The sequence below is a fragment of the Gymnogyps californianus genome, chromosome 25 (assembly GCF_018139145.2).
Source record: "Gymnogyps californianus isolate 813 chromosome 25, ASM1813914v2, whole genome shotgun sequence".
In the NCBI taxonomy this organism is placed as follows: domain Eukaryota; kingdom Metazoa; phylum Chordata; class Aves; order Accipitriformes; family Cathartidae; genus Gymnogyps; species Gymnogyps californianus.
In genome coordinates this window covers 5,072,749-5,098,929 of record NC_059495.1, presented here as the reverse complement: position 1 = coordinate 5,098,929, position 26,181 = coordinate 5,072,749, and the positions used below count along the sequence as shown (strand labels likewise).

General features: G+C 62.9%; 1 protein-coding gene across 1 annotated transcript in view; it reads right to left on the bottom strand.

Moving 5' to 3' along the window:
• Positions 1-18,570, bottom strand: part of IGSF9B (immunoglobulin superfamily member 9B) — a 40,259-nt gene extending 21,689 nt beyond the window's left edge. The window contains exons 1-9 of the mRNA XM_050911006.1: positions 18,507-18,570; positions 10,320-10,517; positions 8,998-9,144; positions 7,302-7,453; positions 6,004-6,121; positions 5,037-5,178; positions 4,763-4,908; positions 2,133-2,275; positions 1,142-1,282 (exon numbers count right to left, since the gene is read on the bottom strand). Coding sequence (XP_050766963.1) covers positions 1,142-1,282; positions 2,133-2,275; positions 4,763-4,908; positions 5,037-5,178; positions 6,004-6,121; positions 7,302-7,453; positions 8,998-9,144; positions 10,320-10,517; positions 18,507-18,570 — 1,251 coding nt within the window. The remainder of the gene's footprint in view (positions 1-1,141; positions 1,283-2,132; positions 2,276-4,762; positions 4,909-5,036; positions 5,179-6,003; positions 6,122-7,301; positions 7,454-8,997; positions 9,145-10,319; positions 10,518-18,506) is intronic.
• Positions 18,571-26,181: the final 7,611 nt, after the last annotated feature.

The following is a 26,181-nucleotide window of genomic DNA, read 5'->3' as shown; positions in this document are numbered from 1 at the left end:
AGTTTTCTCTGAAGAGCCGCTGCACTAGGGCATCTTGTTCAAGTTTTAAGGAGGTAAACAGGAAAAAAAAACCACACCCACATCGCATCAGACATCAACCTGATTTCATCGACTCCGCAGCCATCTTAGCGGATGCATGTGTCTGATACACAAAGCGTTATCATGTGAACCTCAGCGAGACACCATGAATCACCGCTGCTCACAAGCATGGGACTTTTTGTTCAGGGAAGGAAGAGGCAGCAGCTCCCACCCCAGCCACACCAGGAACTGCACTGGGAGCCCAGTGCGCCTCGGGCTCTGCACGTGGCAAGAGCACGCGGAGTGTCTCTAGAGCTAAAATCATCCATTTATTAAAATCCTCTGTGAACCCAAGCCCAGGTCAGCAGGGCTAAGTGTTTTGTTGGCAAAAAGGCCATCCCAGGGACATGTTTCCTCAAACTACCCCGGTCCAGCGCTACCAAAGCCTCATACTCATCATACACCGGCTGTGGCCCAACCCGTGCCGAAACCCATGCCGCTGCTCTGGCGGGGTATTTCCAGCTGCACCAGGCAGGGTGCACTCAGGGTTTGCCTGTCCTGGTGGGAAGCACACCTCCGACCACAGCACAGACGCACCTTCCCACTTGAGCCTCTGCTGTTCCCCTTCAAGGATGCTCGCAAGGGCCCGCATTCGCCTTTCTCACCCGCACAGGTAAGAGAGACAAGGCTCAGAGCAAAAGGCGATAGGTTTTTGCTACGGTGAGTAACGTACGTGGAAAAGCGGACCAGTTTGGGGCACAGAGCCCTTCTCTTGAGCTCTCTTCATAGAGAAGCGCCCGGAAAAGCACAGTAAAACCTGAATTTCTGCACAGAATTAACAACCAGATAAGCAGCATGGGGAAAAAAAAACCAACCATCTCATCCAGCCCTGCAGCGCTGTGCTGAACAGGAAGGCAGAATGAGTGACACACACATTGTGAAATCCACATTAAAAAAGCCTAACTACAGCGTGAGATACCTCCGCAAAGCACGCACGCCTTCACGCCGCCTGGCCTGGGACTCCAGCACTCCGCACAACCCCGGGAGCTCTTCTTGGCATGAGAGGACGCAACTCACGGCAAATATGCCGGCTGCAGAGCAAGGATTTTAGCAGGCAAGTTACCTTCAGTACCAGTCGGGCAGGGGGAGACTGGCCCATCGTACCCAGGGCGTTATAAGGCACACAGGTGTAAGTGCCGAGAGCATCTTCGGTTGCCTCCTCTATCCGGATCGACCCGTCTTCCAGCAGGTTCCAGCCAGAATACTGCGGCAGTGAGGAAGAGGGAGCTGACTTATCCTACACCCACCCCAGCTTATTATTTTCCCTTCAACCAAGCCCCCCACCTATGCCCAGGGTGGCTGTCACGTCCCCGGGAGATGCCCAATTCAATTCCCGGTATCCAAGCCATCTCCCTCAACTGCAGAGGGAGGAAACGTGGGCGAGATCAGCCCATCCAAACGCAGCCCTCCCGGGAAGGGCTGCCCTGCTCTGTACGCACCCAATGACAGGCAGGTTTATCTGGCAGCTGCTCTCCTCCCTACACACAGCCAGGCTTCTTCAAGTAGCCCAAAAGAATTAACGTCAGAATCTATCACACCCTAAGTAAAACTCGTCCTGGTGGCACCACGGAGACAATTCCACCCGAGGGGCTGAGGGCACCAAGGACCAGGAACCCACACAGCAGCAACAGGTTTAAATGGAATTAAAAACTTTGGATCGTTAATATTTAAGCAAAAAATTTAAAATACTGAGCGTTTTCTTTAAATATTTAATGGCTAATATCCTTGCTCAGACTATCAAACCATGATTATAGGAAGGCAGAGACTTGTTGAAAGGGTCTTTTAACCATCAGTTGCCATTGGAAAAAAAAAAAAAACCAGGGCCATCGGGAGGTGGCTTTAGAGGGAAGCAGGCATTAGGTCTGGGAGATGCAGACAGCACATCTACAGGCGCCCTGCCCACAGCTGATAAGGAAAAGCAGTGTCATCCCACCCACGGGGCTTCTTCTCTCCTGCCGGGCAGGTCCCCGGTGATGCTCACTGGCGTCTGCAGAGGACACGAGGGTCCGAACCCCTCCGTGCCCCCACACGTCCCTCCCCGGGGGCTTCGTTACCTTCTCGATTCGCAGGGGACGTCCGTCTTTGTTCCACTTGACCAGCGTGACCGGGGGCTCTGCCTCGACCGGGCAGCGGATGTATCCATGTATCCCGATGGGAACATAGATGACGGGGGGCATGTTCACCACGCGGGCAGGATCTGGGAGAGCAGCAGCACCACGTCAGCATGGGGAAAGAGCCCATCTCTCCCCCACCACCTGGCTTCAGAGGATCTACATTGCTTTTATAATGAATTCCAAACCCAAACATCACCTTGGCTCCCGCAGGCTGTTATCTCCAGGCTTGCTACACACAAATCTGCTGTAATACCTGGAATTTCTGGGAGGCTTTACTCATGCCCAGGGTGTTCCTACCTGGGGCTCATTAAAAGTTGCATTTAAGAAGAAACATTAAACACGCCTGCTCCCACTTCCACACCGACTTGCGTCCTGCTGAAGCCCAAGCTGCTCCATCACACTCAGCCTGCGGGATGCGTGCGAGGTGTGGCGCACACCCGGCACGCCACCCGCCTGCCCCGCAGCCTGGTTTTGCACACCAGCAATGAAAACTATTTCAACTCCCGAGCCTTAAAACACACCAACTGCAGCAACCGAGATGGGAGAAGGGATCCGTGGCCGGGCTGCCGTGAGCCCTTTACCTCCTGTCTGTTTGTACTCGCAGCTCGTGCCTCATGGAGGCCGGGTTGCGTTGAGCATCAGCCACCTCCACCCTTTCCAACAGGATGCAAAAAGCTTAAAATACGTACCTAACCCCCCCCCCCGCGCTGCACCACCCACGCAGAGAGGCGTCTCGCAATCCTCCAGTCTAGGATGTGTCATTAACAGTGCTTCTAAGAGCTTTTTAATTAAGTGCGAGTGGGTTGGAGAGAATCTAGACTTTCTTTAATAAGAAGCTTTTTAAAAAAAGTTACTTTTAATAAGAAGAGCGAGTATTTCTACAATCTCGTCTAGACACCAGCAGCACGAGGTTATGGGAAAATCCTGACAGGGCTTACGCTGCATTAAGGGATGAATGCATTTTTTCGGGGTGCAGCATCCCTGCGCTGCTGATGCAAAAACACAAAGCTGGGGGTAAAGGTAAGGCGTTTAGGAGGAAGGGATGGAGGATGAGGGGCTGCCCTCTCCTTATTGCTTTCTTGGGGCAAACGCTACCAAGTTTGGGAGCTCTGCTCCCTCCCTGCCGAAACACCTAACCTCAACTGCTCCCTGAAACCGTGCGCCCCCGGCAATGGCACCGTAACCCAGATTGCCAAGCGCTGCATATGGAGCGGGCTTCACCCCCCTCCGCTTAACTCCACCTCTTAGGAAATGTAATCAAGGCCTCCGGCAGCGTGGGAGAGGGTAATGGGATCGAGCCTTTCACTACTAGGTCACTGGCTGGGGGCCAGCCCGGCTCGCTAATGACCTGGAGCCGTGTCCCCGTCCGACGGCTGCTTCGGTGGGTGGGAAGCCTCCCTCCCGAGGCATCAGCCCCAGGACAGATGAGAAGGTTTGCTCTGGAGGAAAGGGGTTTGCAGCACAAAATGCCAAGCGCACCTCCTTGCGCCGAAGCCTCACAGGGCCGTCTGAACGGCAGATTGTCCAAACGCCGCTTTTCCTGCCATTAGAGCTATTTTTAACAGCTATCAGCCTTGACAAGTGGTCCTGGATTAGCGGCAGGGCAGATTTAATGGCCTGAGGCTGCACGCTTTCCCAAGAGCCACCCAGCCGGGCACATCCAAGCCCCGAATCACGCCTCTGCCTGCGTACGGCACCAGTCACACTGTCCCCCTGCCCCTTCATCCATCCCCATAGGGAAACGATGGGACCTACCAGCCCTTCTCATAGCGGCTCCCTGCCAGCCTGGGGCTTCCCACTAACCAGCGCCAGGTCTACAGGCAGCAGCTCTAAGGCAGCCTTCGAAACCCAAGTCGCGAGCCCACTTTGCTCAAGCCTGTCTTTCATTATAAAATAAAGCCGCTGCAGTCTTTTACAGCAGAGCAATATTGCAATTGCGAGCGGCAGCAATTGAGGCCATTACTGTCGAATGCCACAGGACGCCGGTGGCACACTACCCATTACCACCCGGGGAGCCGGAGAGAACAAGCGTGGGAAGCAACACTCCTGCTACAGCCCCTTCTCCTCCGCTTGTTTAGATCGGTTACCGCCTGAAAAATATGACACGCAAAGCTACCGAGCTCACAGAAAAACCATGCCGCAGGAACAAGCCCCCATAATAAATACCGAAAAATACAAGCAGGTAGTTGAGACCGAGAGCCCCGATCTGCTGTTTCCCTGCCCGACGCGATGCAGCCGATGAGGACAGCATGCCGGCAGCAGCGGTGGGAAGATTCCCACCTAGTCAAAAACCACATGTAGCAAAGGAGGACACTGGTCCCAGCTGAGCAGTGATAGCCAGGATGCTCAGGCTATTTGCTTTCTTGCTGCCCACACACTACAAGCACATGTGGGACACTCTCAGCCTTTTCCTGAGGATGACTGCATGCTCATCCAAAGGCTGCTGTCACATCAACCCGAGCCTCCTAGTATCATACCGGCACGACAAGAGCCTCTGGGGCTGCCTCAGAGCCGGGTATGATCAATCCCAGCCCCATCCCTCAGGATCGGGCCCCGCTGCCCGCACTCACACTGCACCGTCAGGTAGGCAGAGGCTGATGGCGAGCGGCCCAGGCTGTTGCTGGGGATACAGGTGTATTTTCCAGCATCCTCTGGCTTGACACGGAAAATGATCAACGTCCCGTCGATCAGGATCCGCACCCTCAACTTCAGGTCGCTGCGAGAGAAGAGGGGAGGAGGATCGTGGGGAGACCCGGGGGCAATGCCCACCCCGTTGGTGGCCCCAGCATGATCTGGGAGCAGGAGGAGGAGGAGGAGACATCGCCCTGCCAGCTGCAAACTCACTTCTTGAAGTAGACATTCTCCTCCTCCCAGTACCACAGGTAGGTGAGGTTCCCGGGGTACGCCTCGGCCTGGCAGGTGAAGAGCGCATCCTGGGAGATGTTGACTGTGATGTTCTCCGGAGGGGAAACGATGAAGGGAGGTCCTGGAGGGGGGAGAGAAAAGTGTCACCCCCACCCGTACAGGTGTCCCCACAAAGGTTGCTCAGGCTCAGCTCCATCATGGCATCGTTGGCTGGGAGCTGCTGGAGGGCTGGCCCCGATCCCCACGGATCACGGGGCACAGGGGCTGACCTCAAGGAGCACGGTGGCCCTGTTATTCCCAACCCTTTCCCCGAATCTCTGCAGCTTTGTGGAGGGGGCCCCGCGCCCGTGGCACACGGCTCCGTTTCTCCCAGGGCACACGAGCTCACGCCTGCCTTCATCCCAAGCACGTTTCCAGGATCACCCACGGGAAAAATCCAGGGGGAAAACAGCAAATGGCCAGGAGCCGCAGCAAGCGTCTACAGCTCGCCGGCGCAGCAAAAGCAGAGCAGAGGACACCCTGCGCTCCTCTCTCTGCTGGTAGCTGTTGACCTAATTAAAGATTTATTTAATAAAAGAAGGAGCGAGGAGCGGGAGGCCTGCCATGCACCACCGCTATCTGACGAGGTGCTTTGTGACAGCCTCAGTCTTTTCCCTGCTTCCCGAACAAAACCAAGCTGCCATCGGGGCCCAGCTGTTCATCAGCACAGCCGCTTCGGCACGGCCACCGCAGTGCCCCAATTAAGTGGATTGCTCCGTCCTACAAACGGGATGCGGAGTCACGGGGGCAGCCGGCACGACGCCGAGCCCACAAGGCTTGCGGGTCGCTTCGGGGTGGCACCGCGGCCCTGCGGACCACAGAGTTCCCCCCACGGAGCCCCCTCCCAGCCCCCCGGGGACACCAGCGGCCGAAGAGGAGCCGGAGGGGCTGGGGGGGAAGATCTCACCTTGAACGAGCAGGCGCGTGGTGTGCACAGCCTCCCCCTGGATGCTGTACGCCCGGCACGTGTAGGCACCCCTGTCCTCCCGGCTGACAGAGAGCACCGTCAGGCTCCCGTCGCTCACCTGGGGACGACAAGAGAAGACCCTGGAGTATGGGCAAAGACCCCCAGGAGACCGGGGGGGATGCACCCTAGCCCTGGCTCAGCACCCTCCTTCCCTCCCCGCTTCCCACGGCGGAGAGCTGCCAGTGCTTTTAGGGCCGGATGAGAAACGGGTTTCCCCGCTCTGCAAGACTTCGGATATTAATAAACCAACACACGCGTTTCTGCTTGACGCCAAGGGGAAGGAAAAAAAAATAATAAAATAAATAATCCTCGCAACATATTCATCTCCTGCAGAAGTGACTGGCAGGCAGCAGACTCCAAACCGCTCCTGCCAAGCACCCCAGCACCATCAGTGCTTCCCAAGGAGCAGGATGCCTCGCCAGGGCATCCCCTGCTCCCGAGGGACCTGCTCCACCTCTGGGGTGGGGTACGAGGGGGAGACCCCGGCTCAGACACCATCCTCCCCGTGGGGCTACCTCGCAGCTGCAAGAGGAGCGGACGAATTCCTCCCCGGGGACACAGCCGAGGAAGGACGGGCGAGAGACCGTCACCCCTGGGGTAGCAGCCCCCCCACGCACAGGGAGCCCTGCTCCCAGCCAGGCTTCCCCCCCCTGCCCCCACCTCATTCTGCCTCATCCTTCTATTTCAATTAGTAACAAATGATTCCTAATTACTCTCATTAGTGCCTGCGCTGATTCCAATGCCTGATTTACCAATTACAGCTCAGGGGGGAATCTCTGCCCGGGAGCCTCCGGGATGCAAAAAGCATCCTGGGAGGGGGGCAAAGCCCTCCCTGCCCAAACCCCCCACCCTGCCCCAGCCCTGCTGCATCCATCCCTGCCCAGGGACACCGTGTCCCCAGGCTGCAGCCCCCACCCCATCTCCAGGACCTGGCACAGCAACCGGCCCCCAGGACGAGAGTCCCTAGGGAGCAGCAGGGAATGGGGCTGCCCTAAATGCCCGGGGCTGGGGGGGGTCTCTAGCCTGCACCCCAGAGCAGGCAGCGTTAGAGGCTGCTGCTCACCAGAGATGGAGGGGGGGAGAATGGGCATCTCAGCAAGAAGTGCTGAGACAGCACACCCGGCTCCAGGCGCGGAAGAGCTGCCGCCACCGTGGTCCCGTCGATACCGTCCCCGCCGGCGAGGTGCCCGGGAGCCCCCACAGCAGCCCCTGCCAGCCCCCCACCACCACCCACCTACCTGGTACTTGCCATTGGCACCCAAAAGTTCTCCCTCTTTCAGCCAGGTGACGATGGGCTTGGGGTTCCCGAACGCCATGCAGGTCAAGGTGACGCTGCTGCCTTCCTTCGCCTCTACGTACTGTGGCGGCGTCTCCGTGAAGGTGGGGGGAGCTGTGGGGCAGGGGGAGACCGCCGTGACCCCCTCCGTTTCACACGTGGCCGCTGTGGGTCTGGGGGGGACGTGGGGGGCACGGGGACAGAGGGGAGGCTGCCGCCTGCAAACAGGGGACACGCCGCACATCCCCGCGGCGGGGCTGGGACCACCCCACAGGCGAACGGGGCTGCAGGGAAGGGGACGACAGCGGCTGTCACAGGGGCTGTCCCCAGGGACACCCGCCGAAGGCATCCCCTCCACGCCACACCGCACCCCAGCCCTGTCCCCTCTCCTCCCCACCAGCTCCAGGGCACGGCACCACGTCCCCCTCGTTGCACATTAACTTGCTATTGTCAAAACACGGGAAAACACCGCAGTGCAGATCGAAAGGCTCCTTCCTGATTAAAGAGGCTAGCAGGATTACAGCCCGCCCCTAATTACCAGCAGTTGTTAAAGCCCACTTTCGAGGAAGACAGGTTGGCAATTTAATCTGCTCGCGAAAAAAAGAATTTTATTTTGTTTCTCCCCAAATGATTTTTATTTTCCCCTAAGAAAATTAAGCATTGTAATGCGCTGGGGGAAAGCCACAGCCTTCCCCCTGAAAGCAATTCCTCGGGCCGGGAGGATTACAGTTATTATTTTGTTATTAAGCCCCTGCATGCCCTGTGCTTGCATAAAACCCAAAAAGCGCCCCATTTTGCAAAATGGGTTGAGCCCAGCGAGGGACAGGGCATCTGGGGTGCCAGTGGTTTGCAGGATCCATGCACGTGGTGGAGGTGAAGCAGGCACCATCCTCCCCCTCCAGCTTCCCTCTCCCCCTCCTTCCCAAGCCCTCCAAGCTTGTTAGCAGGCAGGAGGAGGGCAGGCAGGGGGAAAGGAGGCAGCGGCGAGGCAGGGCGGCAGGCAGGGATGGGGCTGGTGTGCTGCACGGCCCCGCTTGCAAAGCTCCCGCTCGCTAATTGGGCTCAATTACGTGGCTCTGCTCCACACTGCAGCCCAGCCATCCCCCCAAAAGGTTAAATTAATTGCTCAAGGTCAGGCAAGACCAGCGAGGAGCTGCCGGTGCCCACATTTCCTCTCCAGCCACCCCACTGCAGCAGGAGAGGCACAGCCCTGCTGCTAGGCTAAAAATAAAGACCTCTCCTGATGGGGAGAATGACAATTTGCTAATTAGTTTAATATGCAGCCTTAATAAAATGAAAAAGTAATTTGAGTAAATCTGAATTTCAAGAAAACAAAGATTTGATTTTCTGAGCTGTTTGTTAAGAGGAGATTCGCTCCCAGCCCCGTTTCTTGATGTCTCTCCTTTAAACAAGCTCCACATAATTAAACTGCTGAATCCCTAATAAAAGTTTGTCCCTTTTTAAGTCACGCCCCGGCTGGAGCAGTCAGCCTGGACGGCTTCAGGCTTGCCTGTCTGCAAGGCGCAGATACCATCGAGGTCCAGCGACCAACAGAAATCAAAGGGAAATCCGTCTTTGGCACCGGCACCACACGCAACCCTGCGGCAATGCCGCAGCCCCCCCCCACCGGTGCTGCCCCCCCCCCGTGCCCGGCTCACCATTGACCGTGAGGTGGACCCAGCTGCCGTTGTGGAAGGTGTCGTACTGCTGGTCCAGCATGAGCACTTTGCACTCGTACCAGCCCTGGTCCTCGGAGCGGACCTGCTCAATGCGCAGGGAGGCTTTGTCGTGCAGGCTGGCCCGGCCTGCGGGGAGAGCACAGCCGTCGGCTCGGCGGCCCCCGGCCCCACGCAATGGCCCCCCACTACCACCACCGGACCAGCCCCCCCCCCCACCCCCCCGGGAGCATCGCTGCAGGGGACACCCCAGCCTGGTTCAGGCACCGAGCAGTTGCAGCAGCTTTGGGGCTGGGCAGAGCCCCACCATCCCCAGTTCTGGGGCTGGTTGAGCCTCACGGCACGGTGCTGCCGGTGGCAGCCGGCCGGCAACACGCTCGCCCATCTGGGGAAGGCAGAGCAAGCTGCCGCGGCCAGGCAAGGTGCCTTGAGCGGTGTCTGCCCGCAGCGACGCCGGCCTTCTGCTCTCAGCCGGGGGCTGGCGGCGGTACAGCCGGCGTGCAGGCGCGCCCCAAAGCCTTTCCCCAGCCTGGGAGCCTCCCAAAAAGCAGGGCAGCCCCGGGCTGACCCTGCGTGCAGCCCAGGAAACTGGCCCGGCAGCAAAGCAGCCCGAACCTCCGTCCCGGCCCAGCGGCTACTGCGCTCCAGCATCGCTCAAGCATGAGCTGAGTTTGGCAGGGCTCAGCCCAGGCTCCGGTGCTGGCATCCTCCCTGCCGCAGGATTTCCCAAGGGAGCAATTTGGGTGGAGGAAGACCCGCAGAGCCTGGAAGCAGGGTAAGACCCAGGGAAGGTCCTCAGCTCGGCGTTCCCCAGGGAATGGCATATGGAAACAGGTCTGTCCCACCATGCCACCCCACTCCCGGCTGGTCCCCAGCCCAGACACCCCACCAGAAGCCACCGGCCACATGGGGCAGGTGGCACATTGGCGAGCTGCCACATGGGCTCTGCAGCTCCAACCTGCCACCTTTGCCCAGCACGTGGCCCCGGCTCCATCCCCACCGTCCCCCCAGCATCCCCCCCCAGGCTCACAGCTGCTCCAGGGCACGGCGGCAGCAGCAGAAGCCGCTGCCACCACACGTCACCCTAGGTTTCTCTGCCTCGCTTGCTGCCGTCCCACGCAGCCCAGCTGGCTTCCTAGCACTGCTGCTTAATTAAAACCAACTGGGTGGAAAGCGAGCAACGAGAGGCAGAGCCCGCGCGGTTTCCAACGGAGGAGCGGATGGAGCGGAGCCATGCATCCCAGGCTGCGCCACAGCCGGGACCCGGTACGTCCCCTTCATACCCTCACGCCTCCCGGACTCACCGGCATACTCCGGGTCGACATGGGGAGGGTAAAACCCAAACTTGATGAAGATGGGGATGGGGACGCCGAACTTGAACCACTCGACGACATAGGGAGGGGGCTGCCCCGTGAGCGGGTGGATCACGTCACATCCCAGGATCACGCTCTCGCCAGCACGAGCGGTCACGAACTCGGGCTCCTCCCTCGAGCCGAGGGCACCTGCGAGGGGGCGAAGGAAGAAACTGTGGCTGATCCCATCACCGGACCCTGGCATCAGTGACAGACAGAGGATCGGGACCCCCAGGCAAGCCACAGCAGAGACAATACCTGTCCCCAGCCGCCTGGCTCTGCCGAGGGCATCACCCCAGGGACGGGTCTCCCCCACCCTGAAACCGAGGGGGATTCCCCAAGCCCCTCCACCCAGCTCCAGGGCCACCCCAAGCCACCACAGGACTCAGGATGGCAACCATCAAGTACCTGCTGCTCCGGGATGGCTTCCCACCCCCTGTGCCAGGGCAAGGGTGGTTCCCAGCGACCCCGCAGGGGTTTTGGGGACCCCCTGCTCCCAGCAGAGGGGGTGCACGGAGCACGGCCAGCGCTACTCCCCACCTAGCAGCGCCATCAGGGCTGCCCCACATCCCTGTAGCAGGGAAAAGGCTGCTTCTGCAGCCCTGCTTGTGCCCCTGCATCCTCTGGCAAGTGAGACCGAGCGTGCAGGGACCACCGACCCGCAGCTCTGGTGTGCCAGCCCGGGGATCCGGCTTTCCCGCAGGAGCCATCCCAGGGTGGGCTGAGTCCCCAGAGCAGCGATGCTCCAGCCAAGCCCACCCATCCTCAGGCATGCCCGACAGCCCCAGGCCTGAAACCCGGCTGCGACCTGCGCATCGAGTCTGGCACCCTGCTCCTCCCGCCCGGCCCCGGCTGGGGTAATTAAACAGGGCTTTGGTCTCAGCCTCAAATGAAGGCACTGCTCCACCCCGGCTGTGTCTCCCTGCTTGGCTGCAGCCTGTCGTCATCCTGCTCTCACCATCAGCAGCAAAGCTGCATCCTCAGCACGGCTTTCAGAAAGGGAGAGGGAAACCCAGGGCTGGGGGGGATCCCCAAAACTGCAGGCGCAGGGTTCAGCCCCACATCTCCCTTCCCACCAAGGAAGGGCCCTCCCTTTTCCTGGCACAGGCGACCACCGCCTGCTCCAGGGGGGATGCTCGGAGATGGATGCTCGGGGAAGCACGTTCCCACTCCTCCTCGCTGCTCCTCGGGGCCGCCGGTGATTGGCGGCGAGTGACATCACCGCTTCCCCGCCGCGGGAGCCGAGCATCACCGGCTATTTTTGGCTCCAGCACAAGCACATACCGGCGAGAGGCCCGCGCCGTGCCACCCCACGGGCTCACCGACCGAGTGCCCCCACGGGAAGGGGAGGGGGCAGAGCCAGCTCTGCCGGCAGCCCCGGCCGCAGCCGAAACCCCCTCCCCGCTGCAAGGTGCGCTGCCGCAGAGGGGCACAGCTCGATGGCCAGCCAGGCATCCTCGGTGCCCGCAGCACCAGCAAGCCGGGCACTGGGGCTGGATGGCGGCTGTTTAACTGGGAGGGCTGGCTGGCGGCAGCGGGGAGGGCGATGCTGGGGTGCGAAGCTGTGAACCATCTGCAAGGAGCAGACGCTGCATTGCATGCCTGCTGCAAGCACCCGGCCCCACTACGGGCGTCCCGCATGGCCCTGTACCTGCCTGGACCCCATCTGGGCAGGGGAGATTGCTGTGCACACACGTGCAATACGGATGCACACACGCACCCCGCTCCTGCCCCCCGCTTTGCACCACCCTGACAACACTCTTGCACCTCTCCATCCCTCATTATCGCTGCATCGCCAACGAGCTCAAGCATTCACACCCTGTCAGTGGAGACGGTGTCAGCCCTCCCCTGCCACCCCGGCAAAGAGCTGCGAGGACCCATCCCAACGCTGCGGCACCCATCCGGGGGGCTGCGCTGCAGGGCTGGGAACCCCCCTCCCTGCCCACGGCCCCCCTGCGCCGATCGGGGACAGCAGCTGTCACGTGCTGCTCAAGAGCATCCAAGGACACGCGCTTTCCCGGCCGCCTTCCCTGAGCGAGCAGGTCCCCAGCACCTTGCCGCCTTCAAAGGGACAGTCCTGCTTTCCATTGGCAGCAGAGGATGAAGGAGGCAGAGCCCCAGCCCCTCCCCGAGCCCCCCGCCTGCCCCAGCCCACCAGCTCCTTGGGTGCCAAGGTGGGATCTTGGTTTTCAGCTCCTCAACGCCAAATGGAGCCTGGGATGCTGATGCCTGCCCAGCTGGAGAAGCACGCCGCCCAAGAGGTCGCCCAGATGCCTTGGGGATGGGTGCCGGGGGAGTCACGCTCGCAGCCCTATGCCGGGATCCCCTGACTGGCTCCCCAGCAAACCGGTGGGTGATGTCCCCGGGGAGGGGACGAGGCAGCCGCTCCACCGGACCCACGCCTGGCCATGGCCGCCTGGGCGTAGGAAAATAGGTCAGCCCCGGCAGCTCGCAGTGCCGGTGTCTGATCGCAAGGCCGGTGGGGAATTGCACGCACGGCTGAGCATCACCTCCCCACATGCACAGCCAACTGGCAGCCACGGCAGCTAACCGGCCCCCGGCTCTCCCCAGCTGCCACCCGCCCCGCCACCGGCCCCCGTGCCCTCCTGTCCCCGCTTCCAGAGACAGCAGGAAAGCAGCGGGGAGATGTTTTACAGACCCCACCGCCTTGGGTTTCCCCAACTTCCCTAACCCTGTGCTCCCAGCCCTGACCAGGTTTTCCTTCCAAGTCCCAGCTGCCGAAGGCACGCGAGCGATGGAGACTGCAGCTCTCAATTCAAAAGAAGTGTTTCTCACCCCCACATTTGTGGAGAAACGCTTGAAAACAATCCGCAGACGCCAGAAGAAACAGAGCGCAAACAGACGAGGTATTTTTAAACCCACTTGATTTTTCCCCGCCAAGTTCAGGGGGGTTTCAAGGCTCAACCTGTGGTTTGGAAATAGTGTCAACATCGGGGAGCCGCAGCGGGATGTGAACCCCAAATCCCCCCTCGGTGCGGGAGCTCAGGCGAAGCTGGGGGATGCCTCACAAAGAAAAACAAGTAATCAACAGGCTTCGTCATCCAGGCAGATCCAGGAAAAATAAAAGCACGCCGCGTGCCAGGAGGCAAGAATACAAGATGCGGAGGTGGAGTTGAACAGCATCCCAAAGGGAGAGGAGGGAAGGCTGCCGCCGCGTAGAGACGGTACCACTGTGGGGCTCCCCGGGATGACGATACCGAAGCTGGGAAGACCCTCGCCCGGGTCTGGGCATCCAGTTCCTCCCATCCCAAGAGCAGAAACGTAAGGCAACGCAGGACTCGGTGAAGCTGGTGGTACCCAGCATCTCAGGCGCACTCGCTGAAGCGGGACCCTTCCTGCAGATGCTTCGTGAGAAGGACGCGGCCATAGCAGAGCGGGTTTCCAAATGAAATAGCGCTGCGCATCAGCTCGCAGTGGGGATAAACGCCAATCCCACGGCCAAGGGACGATGGCAAAGAGCCCGGGAAGGCTGCCCTGCCCAGCAGACACTCATGCCCTGGGGTCAGAGGGGGGGATCCTATCCTGACACCCCACCCCAGGTGCTTGTCCCCATCCCTGTCCCCCCGTGGGGATGGCTGAGGGAGCATGCACAAGGCTCCGAGCCTGTGGACCTCTCCTCCCTGCGGAGCGGAGACGAGATCTGCTCCGACACATCCCGCTCACATCGGCGGAGGCGGGATATGGCAGGGATCGCTGAGGACAAGGCCACCGGTGTGGCATATGGAGGCCGGCAGTGAAGGAGAGCAGGCAGCCAGCACCACAAAACAAGCAGGGCAGCGACCGCAGCCCGTGGCAGGGGTGGGGGAACACCCGCTCCAGGGACCCAGGCTGTGGAGCCGGTGCATGGGATGGGGGCAGAGCCGCCTGTCCCCCACCTGCCTACCCCCCACAACAGCTTGGAGGGGGCTGCACCCCCCACTACAAGCTCAGTCCCCCCCCTGCTCGCCCAGGGGTACCCGCAGCCCCCCGAGAGCATCTGCCTGTCCCCTGGCTGGGGACAGCCCCAGGGGCTGGGAGCGCAGCCTTCACCCCCTCCCCCAGCTGGAAAGCAGCATCTGGGCTTTCAGCACGATTCCTGCGTTTTAAACCCAATTTTCCAGATGGATGGAGGGCAACGCGCAGGTCAAGTGACATGCCTCAAGGTCATGCGGGGCCGGCGGAGGAGCAGGATTAGCTGCGAAGGGTGGCTTGGCGCCCCATTCACAGCAAGATGGTGACTTCGAACCCCGTCCCCGGGGACAAGGGGTGTCCCGTGGGACCACCACCACCATCCCCACGCAGGCAGGCAGCTGCCCTGGCACCCCCAGGGAAGCATGCATGCCCAGGGTGCTGCCCCACCGCAGCCCCCCACCCACCACGGTGGGTCCCCACTCCCCGCGATGACACAGGTAGGACTGTGCCCAGCTGGGTGGCAGCTCGGCGAGCACATGTGCTAGCGCAGGTCGGTGCTCAGATGGGCGCAGAGATGGAGCGTGCAAGAAAATTACTTCCTCGTGCTCACCCCAGCATCCCCACTCCCACCCGGGGGTCCCCAGCGTCGCCTCCCTCTAAATGCCATCGGCCTGGAGCAGAGCATCCCCACGTGCCGCACGGCAGCCGCCTCGCGGGAGCCATCATCTCCCAGCAACGACCAGCAGCTACCTGCGCGCTCCCCGCGAGCTCCCTCTGCACACCGCAGGGCCGAGCGAGCAGCTGCCGTGGGAGACTGGAGCCGAAACCGCTCCCGGGGGAGACCTGCTGCACCCGGAGAGCGCTGCTGGGGTTCTGTGCCCCCCAACCCAGCGCAGCCAGACCCACATCACACTGGTACCCACGGGCAGGCTGCCTGCATCACCCTTCCCCACGGAGCAGCGCGTACCACCCCGATGCCTTCACAGCCCTCCGACTGGTAACTGGGATGCAGACAGCACTCCGAGCTGCCCGCCAGCAGCTCCTGAATCACGCTGTTCCTGGCTCAGGCAGCCCTCCCACCAACGCCAGCCTCTCCGTCGTGAAGCGGGAGGAAGGGAGTTGTTTTTCCAAAGGCCAGCTGGTGGCTCAGGGCCCCCAGCTCGGGAGATGCCTACCGCAGGGGAAGGGAGAGGGAAGGACTCCTCCATCGGCACGGCACGGGGCTGGACCCGCTGCTCGCCCATCTGCAGGGCTTCTTTTCCAGCCTGAAGCCACGACCTCCAAGACAGAGGACTGGAGGTGAATGGGAGCTAACCCATCCTGCCGCTGCTCCAGAGAAGAACTTGCAGGGTCCACCCATCACCAGCAAAGCTGCATCTTCCAACTTGAAAGCCAACGGGCCGGGAAAGCATCACCGCAAAAACCCTCCGGCAAGCCAAGTCAACGACCAAGATGCGCACATCCCTCCCTGCCCTGCGCGCTCCCATCCAACAGGTCCAGAGGAGCAGAAATCCTCCAGGGAAGGACGGAGACAGGAGCTGGGCCAACCCCCTTGGCCGCTCCCAGTGCCAAACCATCCCCTTGCCAGAGGAGAGTGGGGCCAAAGTCGCATGTGCCAAAGCCGGCGGCTGCCGGTCCAAACCCCTCCACGGCCGAAGAGGCACCAGCCCTCACGTGCAACAGCTCTGCGCTGGGAGCGAGTAGGGGATGCAGCGCCGGCACCTCCACGGCGACCCGTTCCAACCAGCCAAGGTCAGCACCGCGAGCATCGCCTGCCGCTGTGTCCAGAGGGAACCTCTTCGACGGGAGCCCTCGCCCGGGGCTGGCGACGCCGAATCCTCCCTCCGCACACCGCGCCTGCCGGATCCGCGAGCATCCCCGTGCGGCACTGCGTCACGCTCGTGGGAGAGGGAGGAAAAGCCCCTCGGCGTCACGGCACCGCCAGGAATGCCAGGAGGCCGGATCCCTCCTCCAACACCCACTCCCGGCGCGGTCACGTCCCGGCTCTCCTCCCCCATGCCGTAAGAGGGAATAACGTGCCCTCCTTCCCTCTCTGAGCCGATTAACGCCTGGAAAGCCCTCGGAGAGCCAGGCCAGGCAAGAAGGCTGCCCGGGGCCAGCACCGCTGCATCTCAGCCTGGCTCTGCGAGGAGGAGGACGCAGCATGGGGAGGAAGGCCACGGCCAGAGGAAAAGCCCCGGCGAGGGCACCGCCGCATGGTGAGCCCCAGCCCTGCTCCGAAGCCCTGTCCCCAAGCAACGTGGGGTGACAGCTCCCCACGAGGAGGGGACAGCACTGGGGCCAAGGGGCTCCCCATCCCCACGCAGCCCTCCCCGCGGGGGCCGCGCCGGCCCGCAGCGCCCCCTCGCCCGCTACGCCCGGCGCCCACCCACGCATTACTCACGGCGCGCTCATTCATCACGTACGCGCCGCTCCGTACGCGCAAGCACCCCCGCGCCCGGGGTCCCCAGCACGCACCCATCCACCCTGGCACCAGTCCGGGAGCCCCATCCGAGTGGCTCCAGGGTATTTCCAAGTTCCCGGCCGCTGAACTCCCCGCTCTCCTCCTCTCCCAGGCAGAGGATCCCCCTACAAAACCGCTGCTGCAAACCACCGCGTCGCCACGCCGCAGGATGCATTTCAGGCGGGCAGCGGCCGGCCGCTGCTCGACAGCAAGAGGGGGACCTGTCCCCCCAAAAAGGGTGGCCCCATCCTGACCGACACCCCCCACCACCACCTCCAAGGAGCCGACTGCCAGGCAGAGATGTCAAGGGACCGTGACAGAGTGTAGATGTGACCCCGCACGCTCAAGGAGCACCATGATGCGGGGGGGGGGGCTGCGGCACCCCGGCACACACCGAGGTGCCCCCTCCCAGCCCACCGAGGCGGTGTTCCCCTGGCGCCGCGCGGAGGGGAGCGGCAGTGGCTGCCAGCCAGGCATCGCTTGCCGCCGGCGGCCACCGCATCCCCACGGGCAGGGCTCGGTGACACCCGGGGCGCAGCTCCCGGGTCCCATCCCGGTTAGGGACCACTGGGATGCAGGGACCACCCCATGCCTGGCGAGGTACTGGCGGCAGAGATGGGAGACGGTGCCACACCAGCAGCAGGCAGCTCCCCTTCTACCTGCAGGGATGGCTGGGGGGGGGGGGAGGGAGGGGGCTGGCAGCCGAAGGAAAAGAAGCCAGAGCAGGAAAATCAGGGTTATTCCCCGCCGCTGTCTCCCTCCTGACCTTGGACAACCCTGTGCCTCAGTTTACCCCGGCGCAGCAGCCAGCCTGCAGTGGGGGGGGAAGGAGAGCAGCCTCCCCCGATCAGGGGGGAGCAAAGTCACCCCCAAACCTGCAGCCAGGAGCACACGGGCACAGCCGGGGCACTGCAGGGGAAGGCACCAAAACCCTTTTGCATTTCTCCTTGCCCAGCCAGGCTACCCTTGCAGGGAAGGGCAAACGCTGCCTGCGCCCCTCGGAGCTGCTGCCTGCTGCTTCCCCCAGCCTGGGAGAAGAAAAGGGGGAGCGAGAAACGCCTGCCCGTCCCCTGCCTGTGCTCCGGCCCCGGCCAGGGGCCACGTTGCCCGCCTCTCCCCCCGCACCCAGCCAGGCGTGCCCCCCACAAGGACTCGCACCCAGCTGCCTTCTCCCAAAGGGAATTTCCAAGCCCCCGAGCGGAGACCCAGGCAGAGAGGCAGGACCTGCCGCACAGCAGAGCAGCGCCGGGAGCCCGGCCGGGCGCTGCTGCCAGCTCCTGCCTCCTCAACTTCCCGAGTTGCAGCCGCTGCCCTCTGGGAGGTCACTGCAAAAAACCCGCTCAGCGCCTGGGGAAGATGCGCCGGGTGCTCCCAGCTCCCCCCCGGCACCGGAGAATAAAGAAATAGCCAGCGCCTCGCTGCAGCAGCGGCGCCCGGGGACACGGGCAGCGCTCAGCCCCCCCTGCACAGCCGCCGGAGAGGACGCAAACCCCCTCCGGAGCCGCAGCGCGCCGCACCCCCGGGGTGTGCTTCCCCCCCCCCCGGTGCAAGCTCCGGGACGTGCTGCCCCGCCTCCCGGTGCAAGCTCCCCGGTGCATGCATCCCAGCCCGGTGCATGCACATCCCCCCCCCCCCCACCGCAGCCAGTACATCGCGGGGGGGGGGGGGGGGGCATGCAGAAGCGGCCACGCCACCGCCCCGGAAAGCCCGGCGGACCCCCCCCCAGGGCATCCCGGAGGAGGACGGCCCGCGGCCCCACTCACCTTGGACGGGCAGCCCGCGGGCGCCGAGCACACTTGCTACCAAAGCGGCCACATACCAAATCATAGTACTACCGGCCCCCGGTGCGCAGCATCTTCCGCCCGCCGGGCGGCCCGGCCGGGGCGGGGCAGGGCTGGCCGGGCCGGGGCAGGGCTCCCCGGGCCGCCGCGGGGCTGGCCGGGCTGGAGGGGCGGCTCAGGGCCGGCCGCCGGCCGCCGCCGCTGCGCCCATGTCCGCGCCCATGCCGCCGCCTCGCTGCACCTGCCCTCCGCCGCACGGCGCGGGGCGCAGCCTAGCCTGCGCCCTTTAGCGGCTCGGTGCCGCCCCCGCCCGCCGCCCATTGGCCGCGCCCCGGCGGAGTGGGCGGTGATTGGCCGGCGGCGCGGCCCGGGCCCGTTTCAAGGTGGGTTGGCGCGCGCGGGGCCCCTGCGCCGCAGTATCATGCGCACTGCCGGGAGCGGCGGGCGGTGCGCCGGCACGGCACGGCACGGCACGGCGCGGCACAGGCTCGGGGTCACCTCCGCCGACCGGTCACCTCCCGACCGGCTCTGCCACCCGCCACGGAGCAGCGTCTCCTCCCGGTCCCCAGATGTGCCCCCTTGCACCGGCTCAGCGTCGCCTCCCTGTCCCCAGATGTGCCCCCTTGCACCGGCTCAGCGTCACCTCCCTGTCCCCAGATGTGCCCCCTTGCACCAGCTCAGCGTCACCTCCCTGTCCCCAGATGTGCCCCCTTGCACCGGCACAGCGTCGCCTCCCTGTCCCCAGATGTGCCCCCCCCCCCCCCCCCCCCCCCCCCCCCCCCCCCCCCCCCCCCCCCCCCCCCCCCCCCCCCCCCCCCCCCCCCCCCCCCCCCCCCCCAGCGTCCCTCCTGTCCCCAGATGTGCCCCTTGCACCGCCAGCGTCCCTCCCTGTCCCCAGATGTGCCCCCTGCACCAGCTCAGCATTGCCTCCCTGTCCCCTGATGTGCCCCTTGCACCGGCACAGCGTCACCTCGCTGTCCCCAGATGTGCTCCCTTGCACCGGCACAGCGTCACCTCCCTGTCCCCAGATGTGTTCCCTGCACCAGCGCAGCATCACCCTCCTGCTCCTAGGTGTGCCCCCCTGCCCTGGTGCAGTGCCACCTCCCTGTCCCCAGCTCTGCCACCTGCCCCTGCTGCCAAGCACCACCTCTCTGACACCCCTGTGCCACTTTGCGCCCACTTATGGTCACCTCCCCGCCACGGGCTGAGCCACCTGCCCCCTGCACCAGCTCTGCATCACCCTGACCAACATCAGCTGTGCCATCTGTCCCTGCCACCCTGCACCACCTTGGGGTCACGTCCCTGCCACCTGCCACTGCAACCTTGTACCCTGCATCAGCTCAGGGTAACATACCTCCCACCATCTGTGCCCCCCGGGCAGAGATTCGGTGTCACCCCCCCGCCACCCTGCATCAGCTCTGCTGCCTGCACCAGCTCGCTGTCACCTCTGCCGGGACCCTGCACCGCTCAGTCACCTCCTCGCCACCTGCCACAGCTTGGTGTCACATTCACCTGCCACCCCACACCCGGCACCGGCTTGGTGCCGCTGCCACCCCTTGGCACCAGCTGTACCACCTCCTCCTGCCACCCCGCACCACCTGCGTCACCTCCCGCTGCTCCTGCTCTACGCCACTTGCCCCCGTCCCTAACCCCCTGCACCCTCTGACAGCTTCGTGGCACCCTGTCCCCCCCGCCATGTCCCTGGCACAGCTTTGTGCCCCGCTGAGCACACCCCTCCGTTCAAAAAGAGAGAATTGGGGTTCACTGCAATGGAAAATAGGTAGAAAATAGAAAGTCCCCCTGTGCTCGCCCATCTCAGCCCACCTCTCCTCCCTGCAAAGACCTCTGGTGATGCCAGATGGGCAAACAGCCGGGCTCGCTCCTGAGGAGCGTGCCAGCAAGAGAAATGGGCCGCTGAACTCCCCCCGAGATGACAGGCACCCTGGGAGGGGACAGGCTCTTACGGAGAGGGGGACACGCCATTTTGTCCCCAGCACTCACTGTCTTCCCCTTGCCCACGCCGTTGGGAGAGTATCTGGGGAGAGGTTGGAGCAGCTGCTGATCTTCCCACCTCTTCTTCCCATGCGCGTCCTGGAAAAGAGGCAAAAAAAAACCCAACCCTTGCAGAGGATGCAGGCGTTTGAGGAGCGCGAGGAGCATCCCACACTTTCCGCCCGCAATTACGCTTATTGAGGGTCAGGCGTCGGCATGGCCCTGGGCAGGAGGTGAGAGCCTGCGGGCAGCACGAGGCCTGGCAGAGAGCATCCCCCCCAGCCCAGCCTGAGCTCATGCGAGCTCCCGGGCAGTTTGCTTCCCTAGCAAAATCCAAGACCTCATAAAAGTCTGACTCAGCTCTTAGTCCTGAGGTCTGAAGTGAAAGCTTGCAAATCTGCAAGGTGGGTTGGCGGGGCTGGCAGAGCCGAGGATGACCCTTGCGTTGGGGCAGTTTTGCTCTTTATGCTGCTCTCCGGATCGCACGCCGAGCCAGGTCGGTGCCGCCTGTTTCCTGAAAGTCAGGTTTGCAGCAGCCCAGGAGGGCAGAGCCCCTTGGCCAGCACCCTCCCCGCTCCGGTCCTGCCAGCTTCAAAGCACCCAAAAAATCCCAGCCATCACCCACTGCTCGCGAGGGAGCGAGCCCAAGGCCGGCAGAGCTCCATCCATGCTCGCCCAGCCGGTGAGAGTCCATATAGTCTGGTTCAGCTGGAGTCCATGTTACCGGCCAGATCATCTTCATGTCTTTAGCTGGGTTTTGCCACAATTTCAAAGAGGAAAAAAAAATAACGAAGGGCATTGATGACACCTACGCTAACACAGCCCAAACTGGGAGGCATCAGGAGCCCATGGTAGATGGGGAGGACCCAGACTGGCTCCCAGTGCGTACCTCCCCAAGCCGAGCACAGCACAAGGGCCCCACCAGCATCCCTCAAGGAACTGGAAATATGGGATTGGGTTGGAGCACGGCTGCCGGTTCACACCCTTGTTTCTCCAGACTAATTTGCTGGTTTTATGAAATCCATTCCCCACTGTTTTCACACTTCTCTCCCTCTCTATTTATAGCTGGGTTTATTTACATGAACAGGGCACTCCGTGTACTTTCACGTCAGTCTGCGGTGGCAGAGCCGGGAGTGAGTGAAGGCAGCAAGGCAAGGCAAGGAGCACCCAGGTCCTCGGCCACGGCCACCTCCTGCCCGCCACGTGGGAGGCAGGCAGGCAGCCCTCCCTGCCGAGATGGGAGCTGCCGGGGAATGAGCCAGAGCCGAACAAGCCACGCACGCCCCAGACCCATGCACGGCCTGGACCCATCCGGGCACAGCAATGCAGCTCCCATGGGATGCAGGTGACCCTGGAGCCGGCACCTTCCCACCCTGCAGATGAATCCCTTCTCTTTCCAAGGGGGAGCAGCTCTGGCAGCAGCGTTTCGCTGGCCTGAGCCGTATCCGTCTTTCGTGCCACCAGCCTGGGGATCCCCGTGGCCTCCCCGGCTCGAAAGGCGATGGAAAGGGGAAAAAAGTCATTGCAGACCAGGACTCGGTAAGACTGCCCTTGCCCTCCGCGCCGCCGTGCAGCCACGGAGAGCACAGCCTACCACGCAGAGCTGAGTCACTTGACAACTGCCCAGCGATAAATTTACCACTTTGCCTAACAAGAGGGATAAAAATGTCGTTGCTTTTTGGGTTTTTTTGGAAAACTCTGACAGATGAGACAGGAGTCCTCAGATTTGCACAAGAGCAAGAGACTTGGAGGATGCAGCTCTCCCCATCACACGTACGGTCATCTGGGAGAGATGCAGCCCCGGTCAAGCCCTGCTGCCAAGTTCCCTGGGACTTGGCTCTCAGGATCAGGGACGGAGGTTTAGGTTTGGGTATCGGCACAAAAAAAGCGGGAATGAGCTACAATTCCAGGCTGGAAATTCAGAGATTTCCAGCCCTCGGAGCAGCGAGGTTCTGGTTCAGCCTTCACACAAGGCAGCAAAAATACTTGCCACTGGAGAGGGGCTGACCCGACAACAGGGCTTCCCGGGGTGCCGGTCCCTGCTCCTCTCCTCCTAGCCCCTCGCTGCCGGCAACCCGGCCGGGAGAGCAGGAGATCCGGACTCGGCTGCCTCCCGCCTGGCCGCGGGATGCTCCAGCCCACGCGGGGCTGAGTCTCCCTGCACAAGTACGTGATTATTCACAGCCTGCAGCATTTGCATGGTGGAGTCACGAGTCTCACAACACCTGATCTCCTGGGAGAGCTGCCTCCTGCACTTCGGGAGGCAACGGCCCACATTCGGAAAGTGGGACTCGGTGTCTCACGGCATCCCACATCGCCCAGCTGTCACCTCCTCCCTGCTCCGCACGGGCACCGGGAGAAGGGAGCCTGCCCCATCCCTGCCACGGCAGCGAGGAAGATGGCTTCAGGGCAGGGACACGCAGGAACCCTGAAAACGCGGGAGCTGAGCACAGAAATGCTGAGCCAGCCTGCAGCGTCACTGCACGCACAGTGAGCCTGCCACGGGAAAGACCAAAAAAGCCCCTCGACGGAGTCGCTGAAGGACGAGCAGGCAGATGGGTTCGGCTCACGCCGAGCTGGGGTTAGGCTCGTTCTCTCCCTGTCCCCTCTCCCATCGCCGGTGGCTCATCACCGGCGCGTGACTCCAGCTGGCAAGCAAGGAGAAATATCCTGCCCATGCCTTCCCGGCTCCACATCCAAGTCGTGGAATAATCCACCTGTGGTATTTCAGAAAAGACACACTAACTTCTGCAGAGAGGGGTCAGTTGAGTCATGTTAACAACTTTTTCCTCCCGTTAGCAGGTCTCCAACGTAGCTGATTACTCATCAGCCCACTAACAGACTCACTCACACAGCACTCCCTGGATCAAGCAGCAGCAATTGTCTGTCTTGTCTTATTAACCTCAAAGAAGGATCCAACTCTGGTAACGCGATACCCCATCCTTATCTCGTCACCTACTTCTCCAGCCAAAATACATCTCTCCATGGTGCAGGGCATCCCCGTCCCAGCGCCGGCCAGGGGAAGCCAACACCATCAGCGGTGCTCCGTGGGACCTTGCCTGGGGCAGATACAGCCCAGGCGGGGTGGGAGACCCTGGACCCACAGCAGCCACCTCCAGGCACCATGGACCGGGGTTTGCTCACCCAAGCAAGGGGCAGCAAGGCACCGCCGACCTCCCTGGGGACCCGTCTCACCCTTAGCACGAGTCGGACTGTCCCCACGCTGGTGCCGTAGCCCCCCATCCTACTGCCCCACGGTGAGGCACATTCCCCCCAAGCACTCCTGGACCTTGTGGCGGTGTGTGTCGTCCCCCCCAACCCTAAAAGGATGCCGGAGCGTGCTCCGCTCGGTGCCACCAACTGCAGCCCCCTCCAGCCCGGCAGCACCGTGCTGCCGCTCCCGCCGCCCCCCCCCCCCCCCTTGCCCCCCCCGCGGCACCCTGGCACTGCCGCCCACCCCATTACTCACTGGGCCTCTCTGGCACTGGGAACACACCTCCCCACGCGGGGAGCATGGGCACAGCACGTGCTCCTGGGGGCTGGGGGACTTGTCATCGGCGCTGTCATCGCCATGAGTAATGACACTTTGTCTTGGCTTCCCCGAGCACATCCCCAAAAAGCCGGGAGCGTGCACCTCTCCTTGTGGGGGGGGGGGGGGGGGGGCACGGCCCCACGGCAGCTGCTCAGCTACCGCCTCCCCTGCACCACGGGGAAACTGAGGCACGGGGCTTCGGCAGGGAGAGCTGAGCTCCCAGAGGGAGAGGGACAGGCTGGGCCACTTCAGACGTGCTACGGCAGGCTGGGGAGGAGAGGTGACTCACTGAAGGTCGGGCGGCGAGGCTGGCTCAGCACTGCGAGGCAGACGCTGCTGTCCCGGTGCTCCAACCTCTCGCCCTGGCATCCTTTCCAGCCCCTGCACATGCAGCGTGTCATCAGCTGTGACACACTCTGCTGACGTCCCTGAATCATGTGGCATCAGCCTCGCCGCTAATTACCAGCGGCAGGAGCTCTTCCCCCTTCACTGTTCCCTGTTCCCTGCTGCAGCCGGGCATGCAGGGCTCCCCGGCACCCGCAGCCGGAGCCCACCCCAGCCCTGCACGGCTGCTGCCGGGGCAGCAGGCACCCCTAACTGGGGGGAGGGGTTGGCTAGCACCCCAAAGCCAAGCCTCCCATGCACACCGTGCTTCTCCAAGCCCTGCTCCCCCAGGACGCTTGCCGGTGCCAGGCAAGGAGAACCGGGCTGCAGGACCCTCTGCCATGCAAGCATTGCCCCCCCCCCCAAATCCCAGCAACAAGGGCACGTGCTGGCCCAGCTGCCGGAGGGGACAAGCCTGGTGGGGTCCCCTCCACAGCTGGACCCCGCAGCACCCCGGGAAGGGGACGGGCAGGCTGGTGCCAGGCTGGGCTCCAGCCGCCCGGGCAGGGCTGGCGGAGGGCAGTGAAGGGGGTTGCAGCCCGCCCGGGGAGAGTGGGGCCAGGCTTGGAAAGGGCTTTTGCTGCCGGAGAGAAGGGCTCTCTTGTAACGTGCCAAGAGGCAGGGGAGGCTCAGAGCTGCCTTTGTTCGGAGGGGAGCAGACAGCGGCTGCGGGGGGCCGGAGCCATGCACCTCCCTGCCCAAGCTGCACCAGCCACTGCGCTTCTCCTCCCTCAAACCGAGCATCCCTGGTGGGGGCTCAGAGGGGTCTCAGGGTGGCCCCCAAAGACTGAATAGCCCGAGACCATCCCCTGCAGGATCCCTTTCCCCATGGCCGTACCAAGTAGCCCGAGCTGCGGGGAGCAAACTGGGGGGCTGCATGGAGGGGGGAAGCTGGCAGAGCCCAACCTGCCAAGGGGACCAGCCGTGCCCCTCCAGCCCCAGCCCCCTGCCCTCGCTGCTCCCTGCCCCACGGTAGCTGGGCAAATCCTCACCTCCCGCAAATAATTGCCGGACGAGCAGAGAGCTACCTGTAACAGGATTACCGGAGGCCACAGCCCTCCAAGCTGCTCCTGCACATATAGGTGAGCCCAGGCAGAGTGAAAAGAGGCCGTGGCCCTTCCAAACGCAGCCCAGACGCCACAATGAAGGGCTCAAGGAAACACAGCGTGCCCGTTTCCCGCGCTGCCCCACTGCACACAGCCCGGGACTGGTGGCTCAGCCCCACTGGAGGCTTCCAGCTCAGCACCCTGTGCCCCCAAGCTCAGGGCATTGCAATGACAGCCCAAAACATTCCCAGGGCCAGGAGGGATCCGGGGGCTCAGGGGACACTACAGTGATGGGGAGGAAATCCCCAGCCAGAAATCACGAAGGCAGTGACACTAGCCTGCAGGTCCAGGGACCCCCCAGGTCACCCCTTTACAGCTCTGCCAGGGCACTCCCAGGGGACACGAGGCAGTCAGCCATCACAGGGAGAGGTGACAGCCCCCCAGGGCTCTGCTGGGGACATGGGGGTCCTGCACCACCAGGACACACAGCTCCCAAGACCGTCCCTTCAATCAAGACTGGCACAAACTAAAGAGATGAGTTGGCTAGTCCTCAGCTCGCTGCTGAAACCACCCCAGCGAGCCAGCCCGGCCGGGGAGCAGCGCGGCGGCTGCCGGCATCGCTTCCCCGCAGCTGGGCTTGGCCCCGAGTCGGCTCCCTCCTCCCCGTGCTCTCTCCCTGCCAGGCAGCAATCAGCCCTGCATT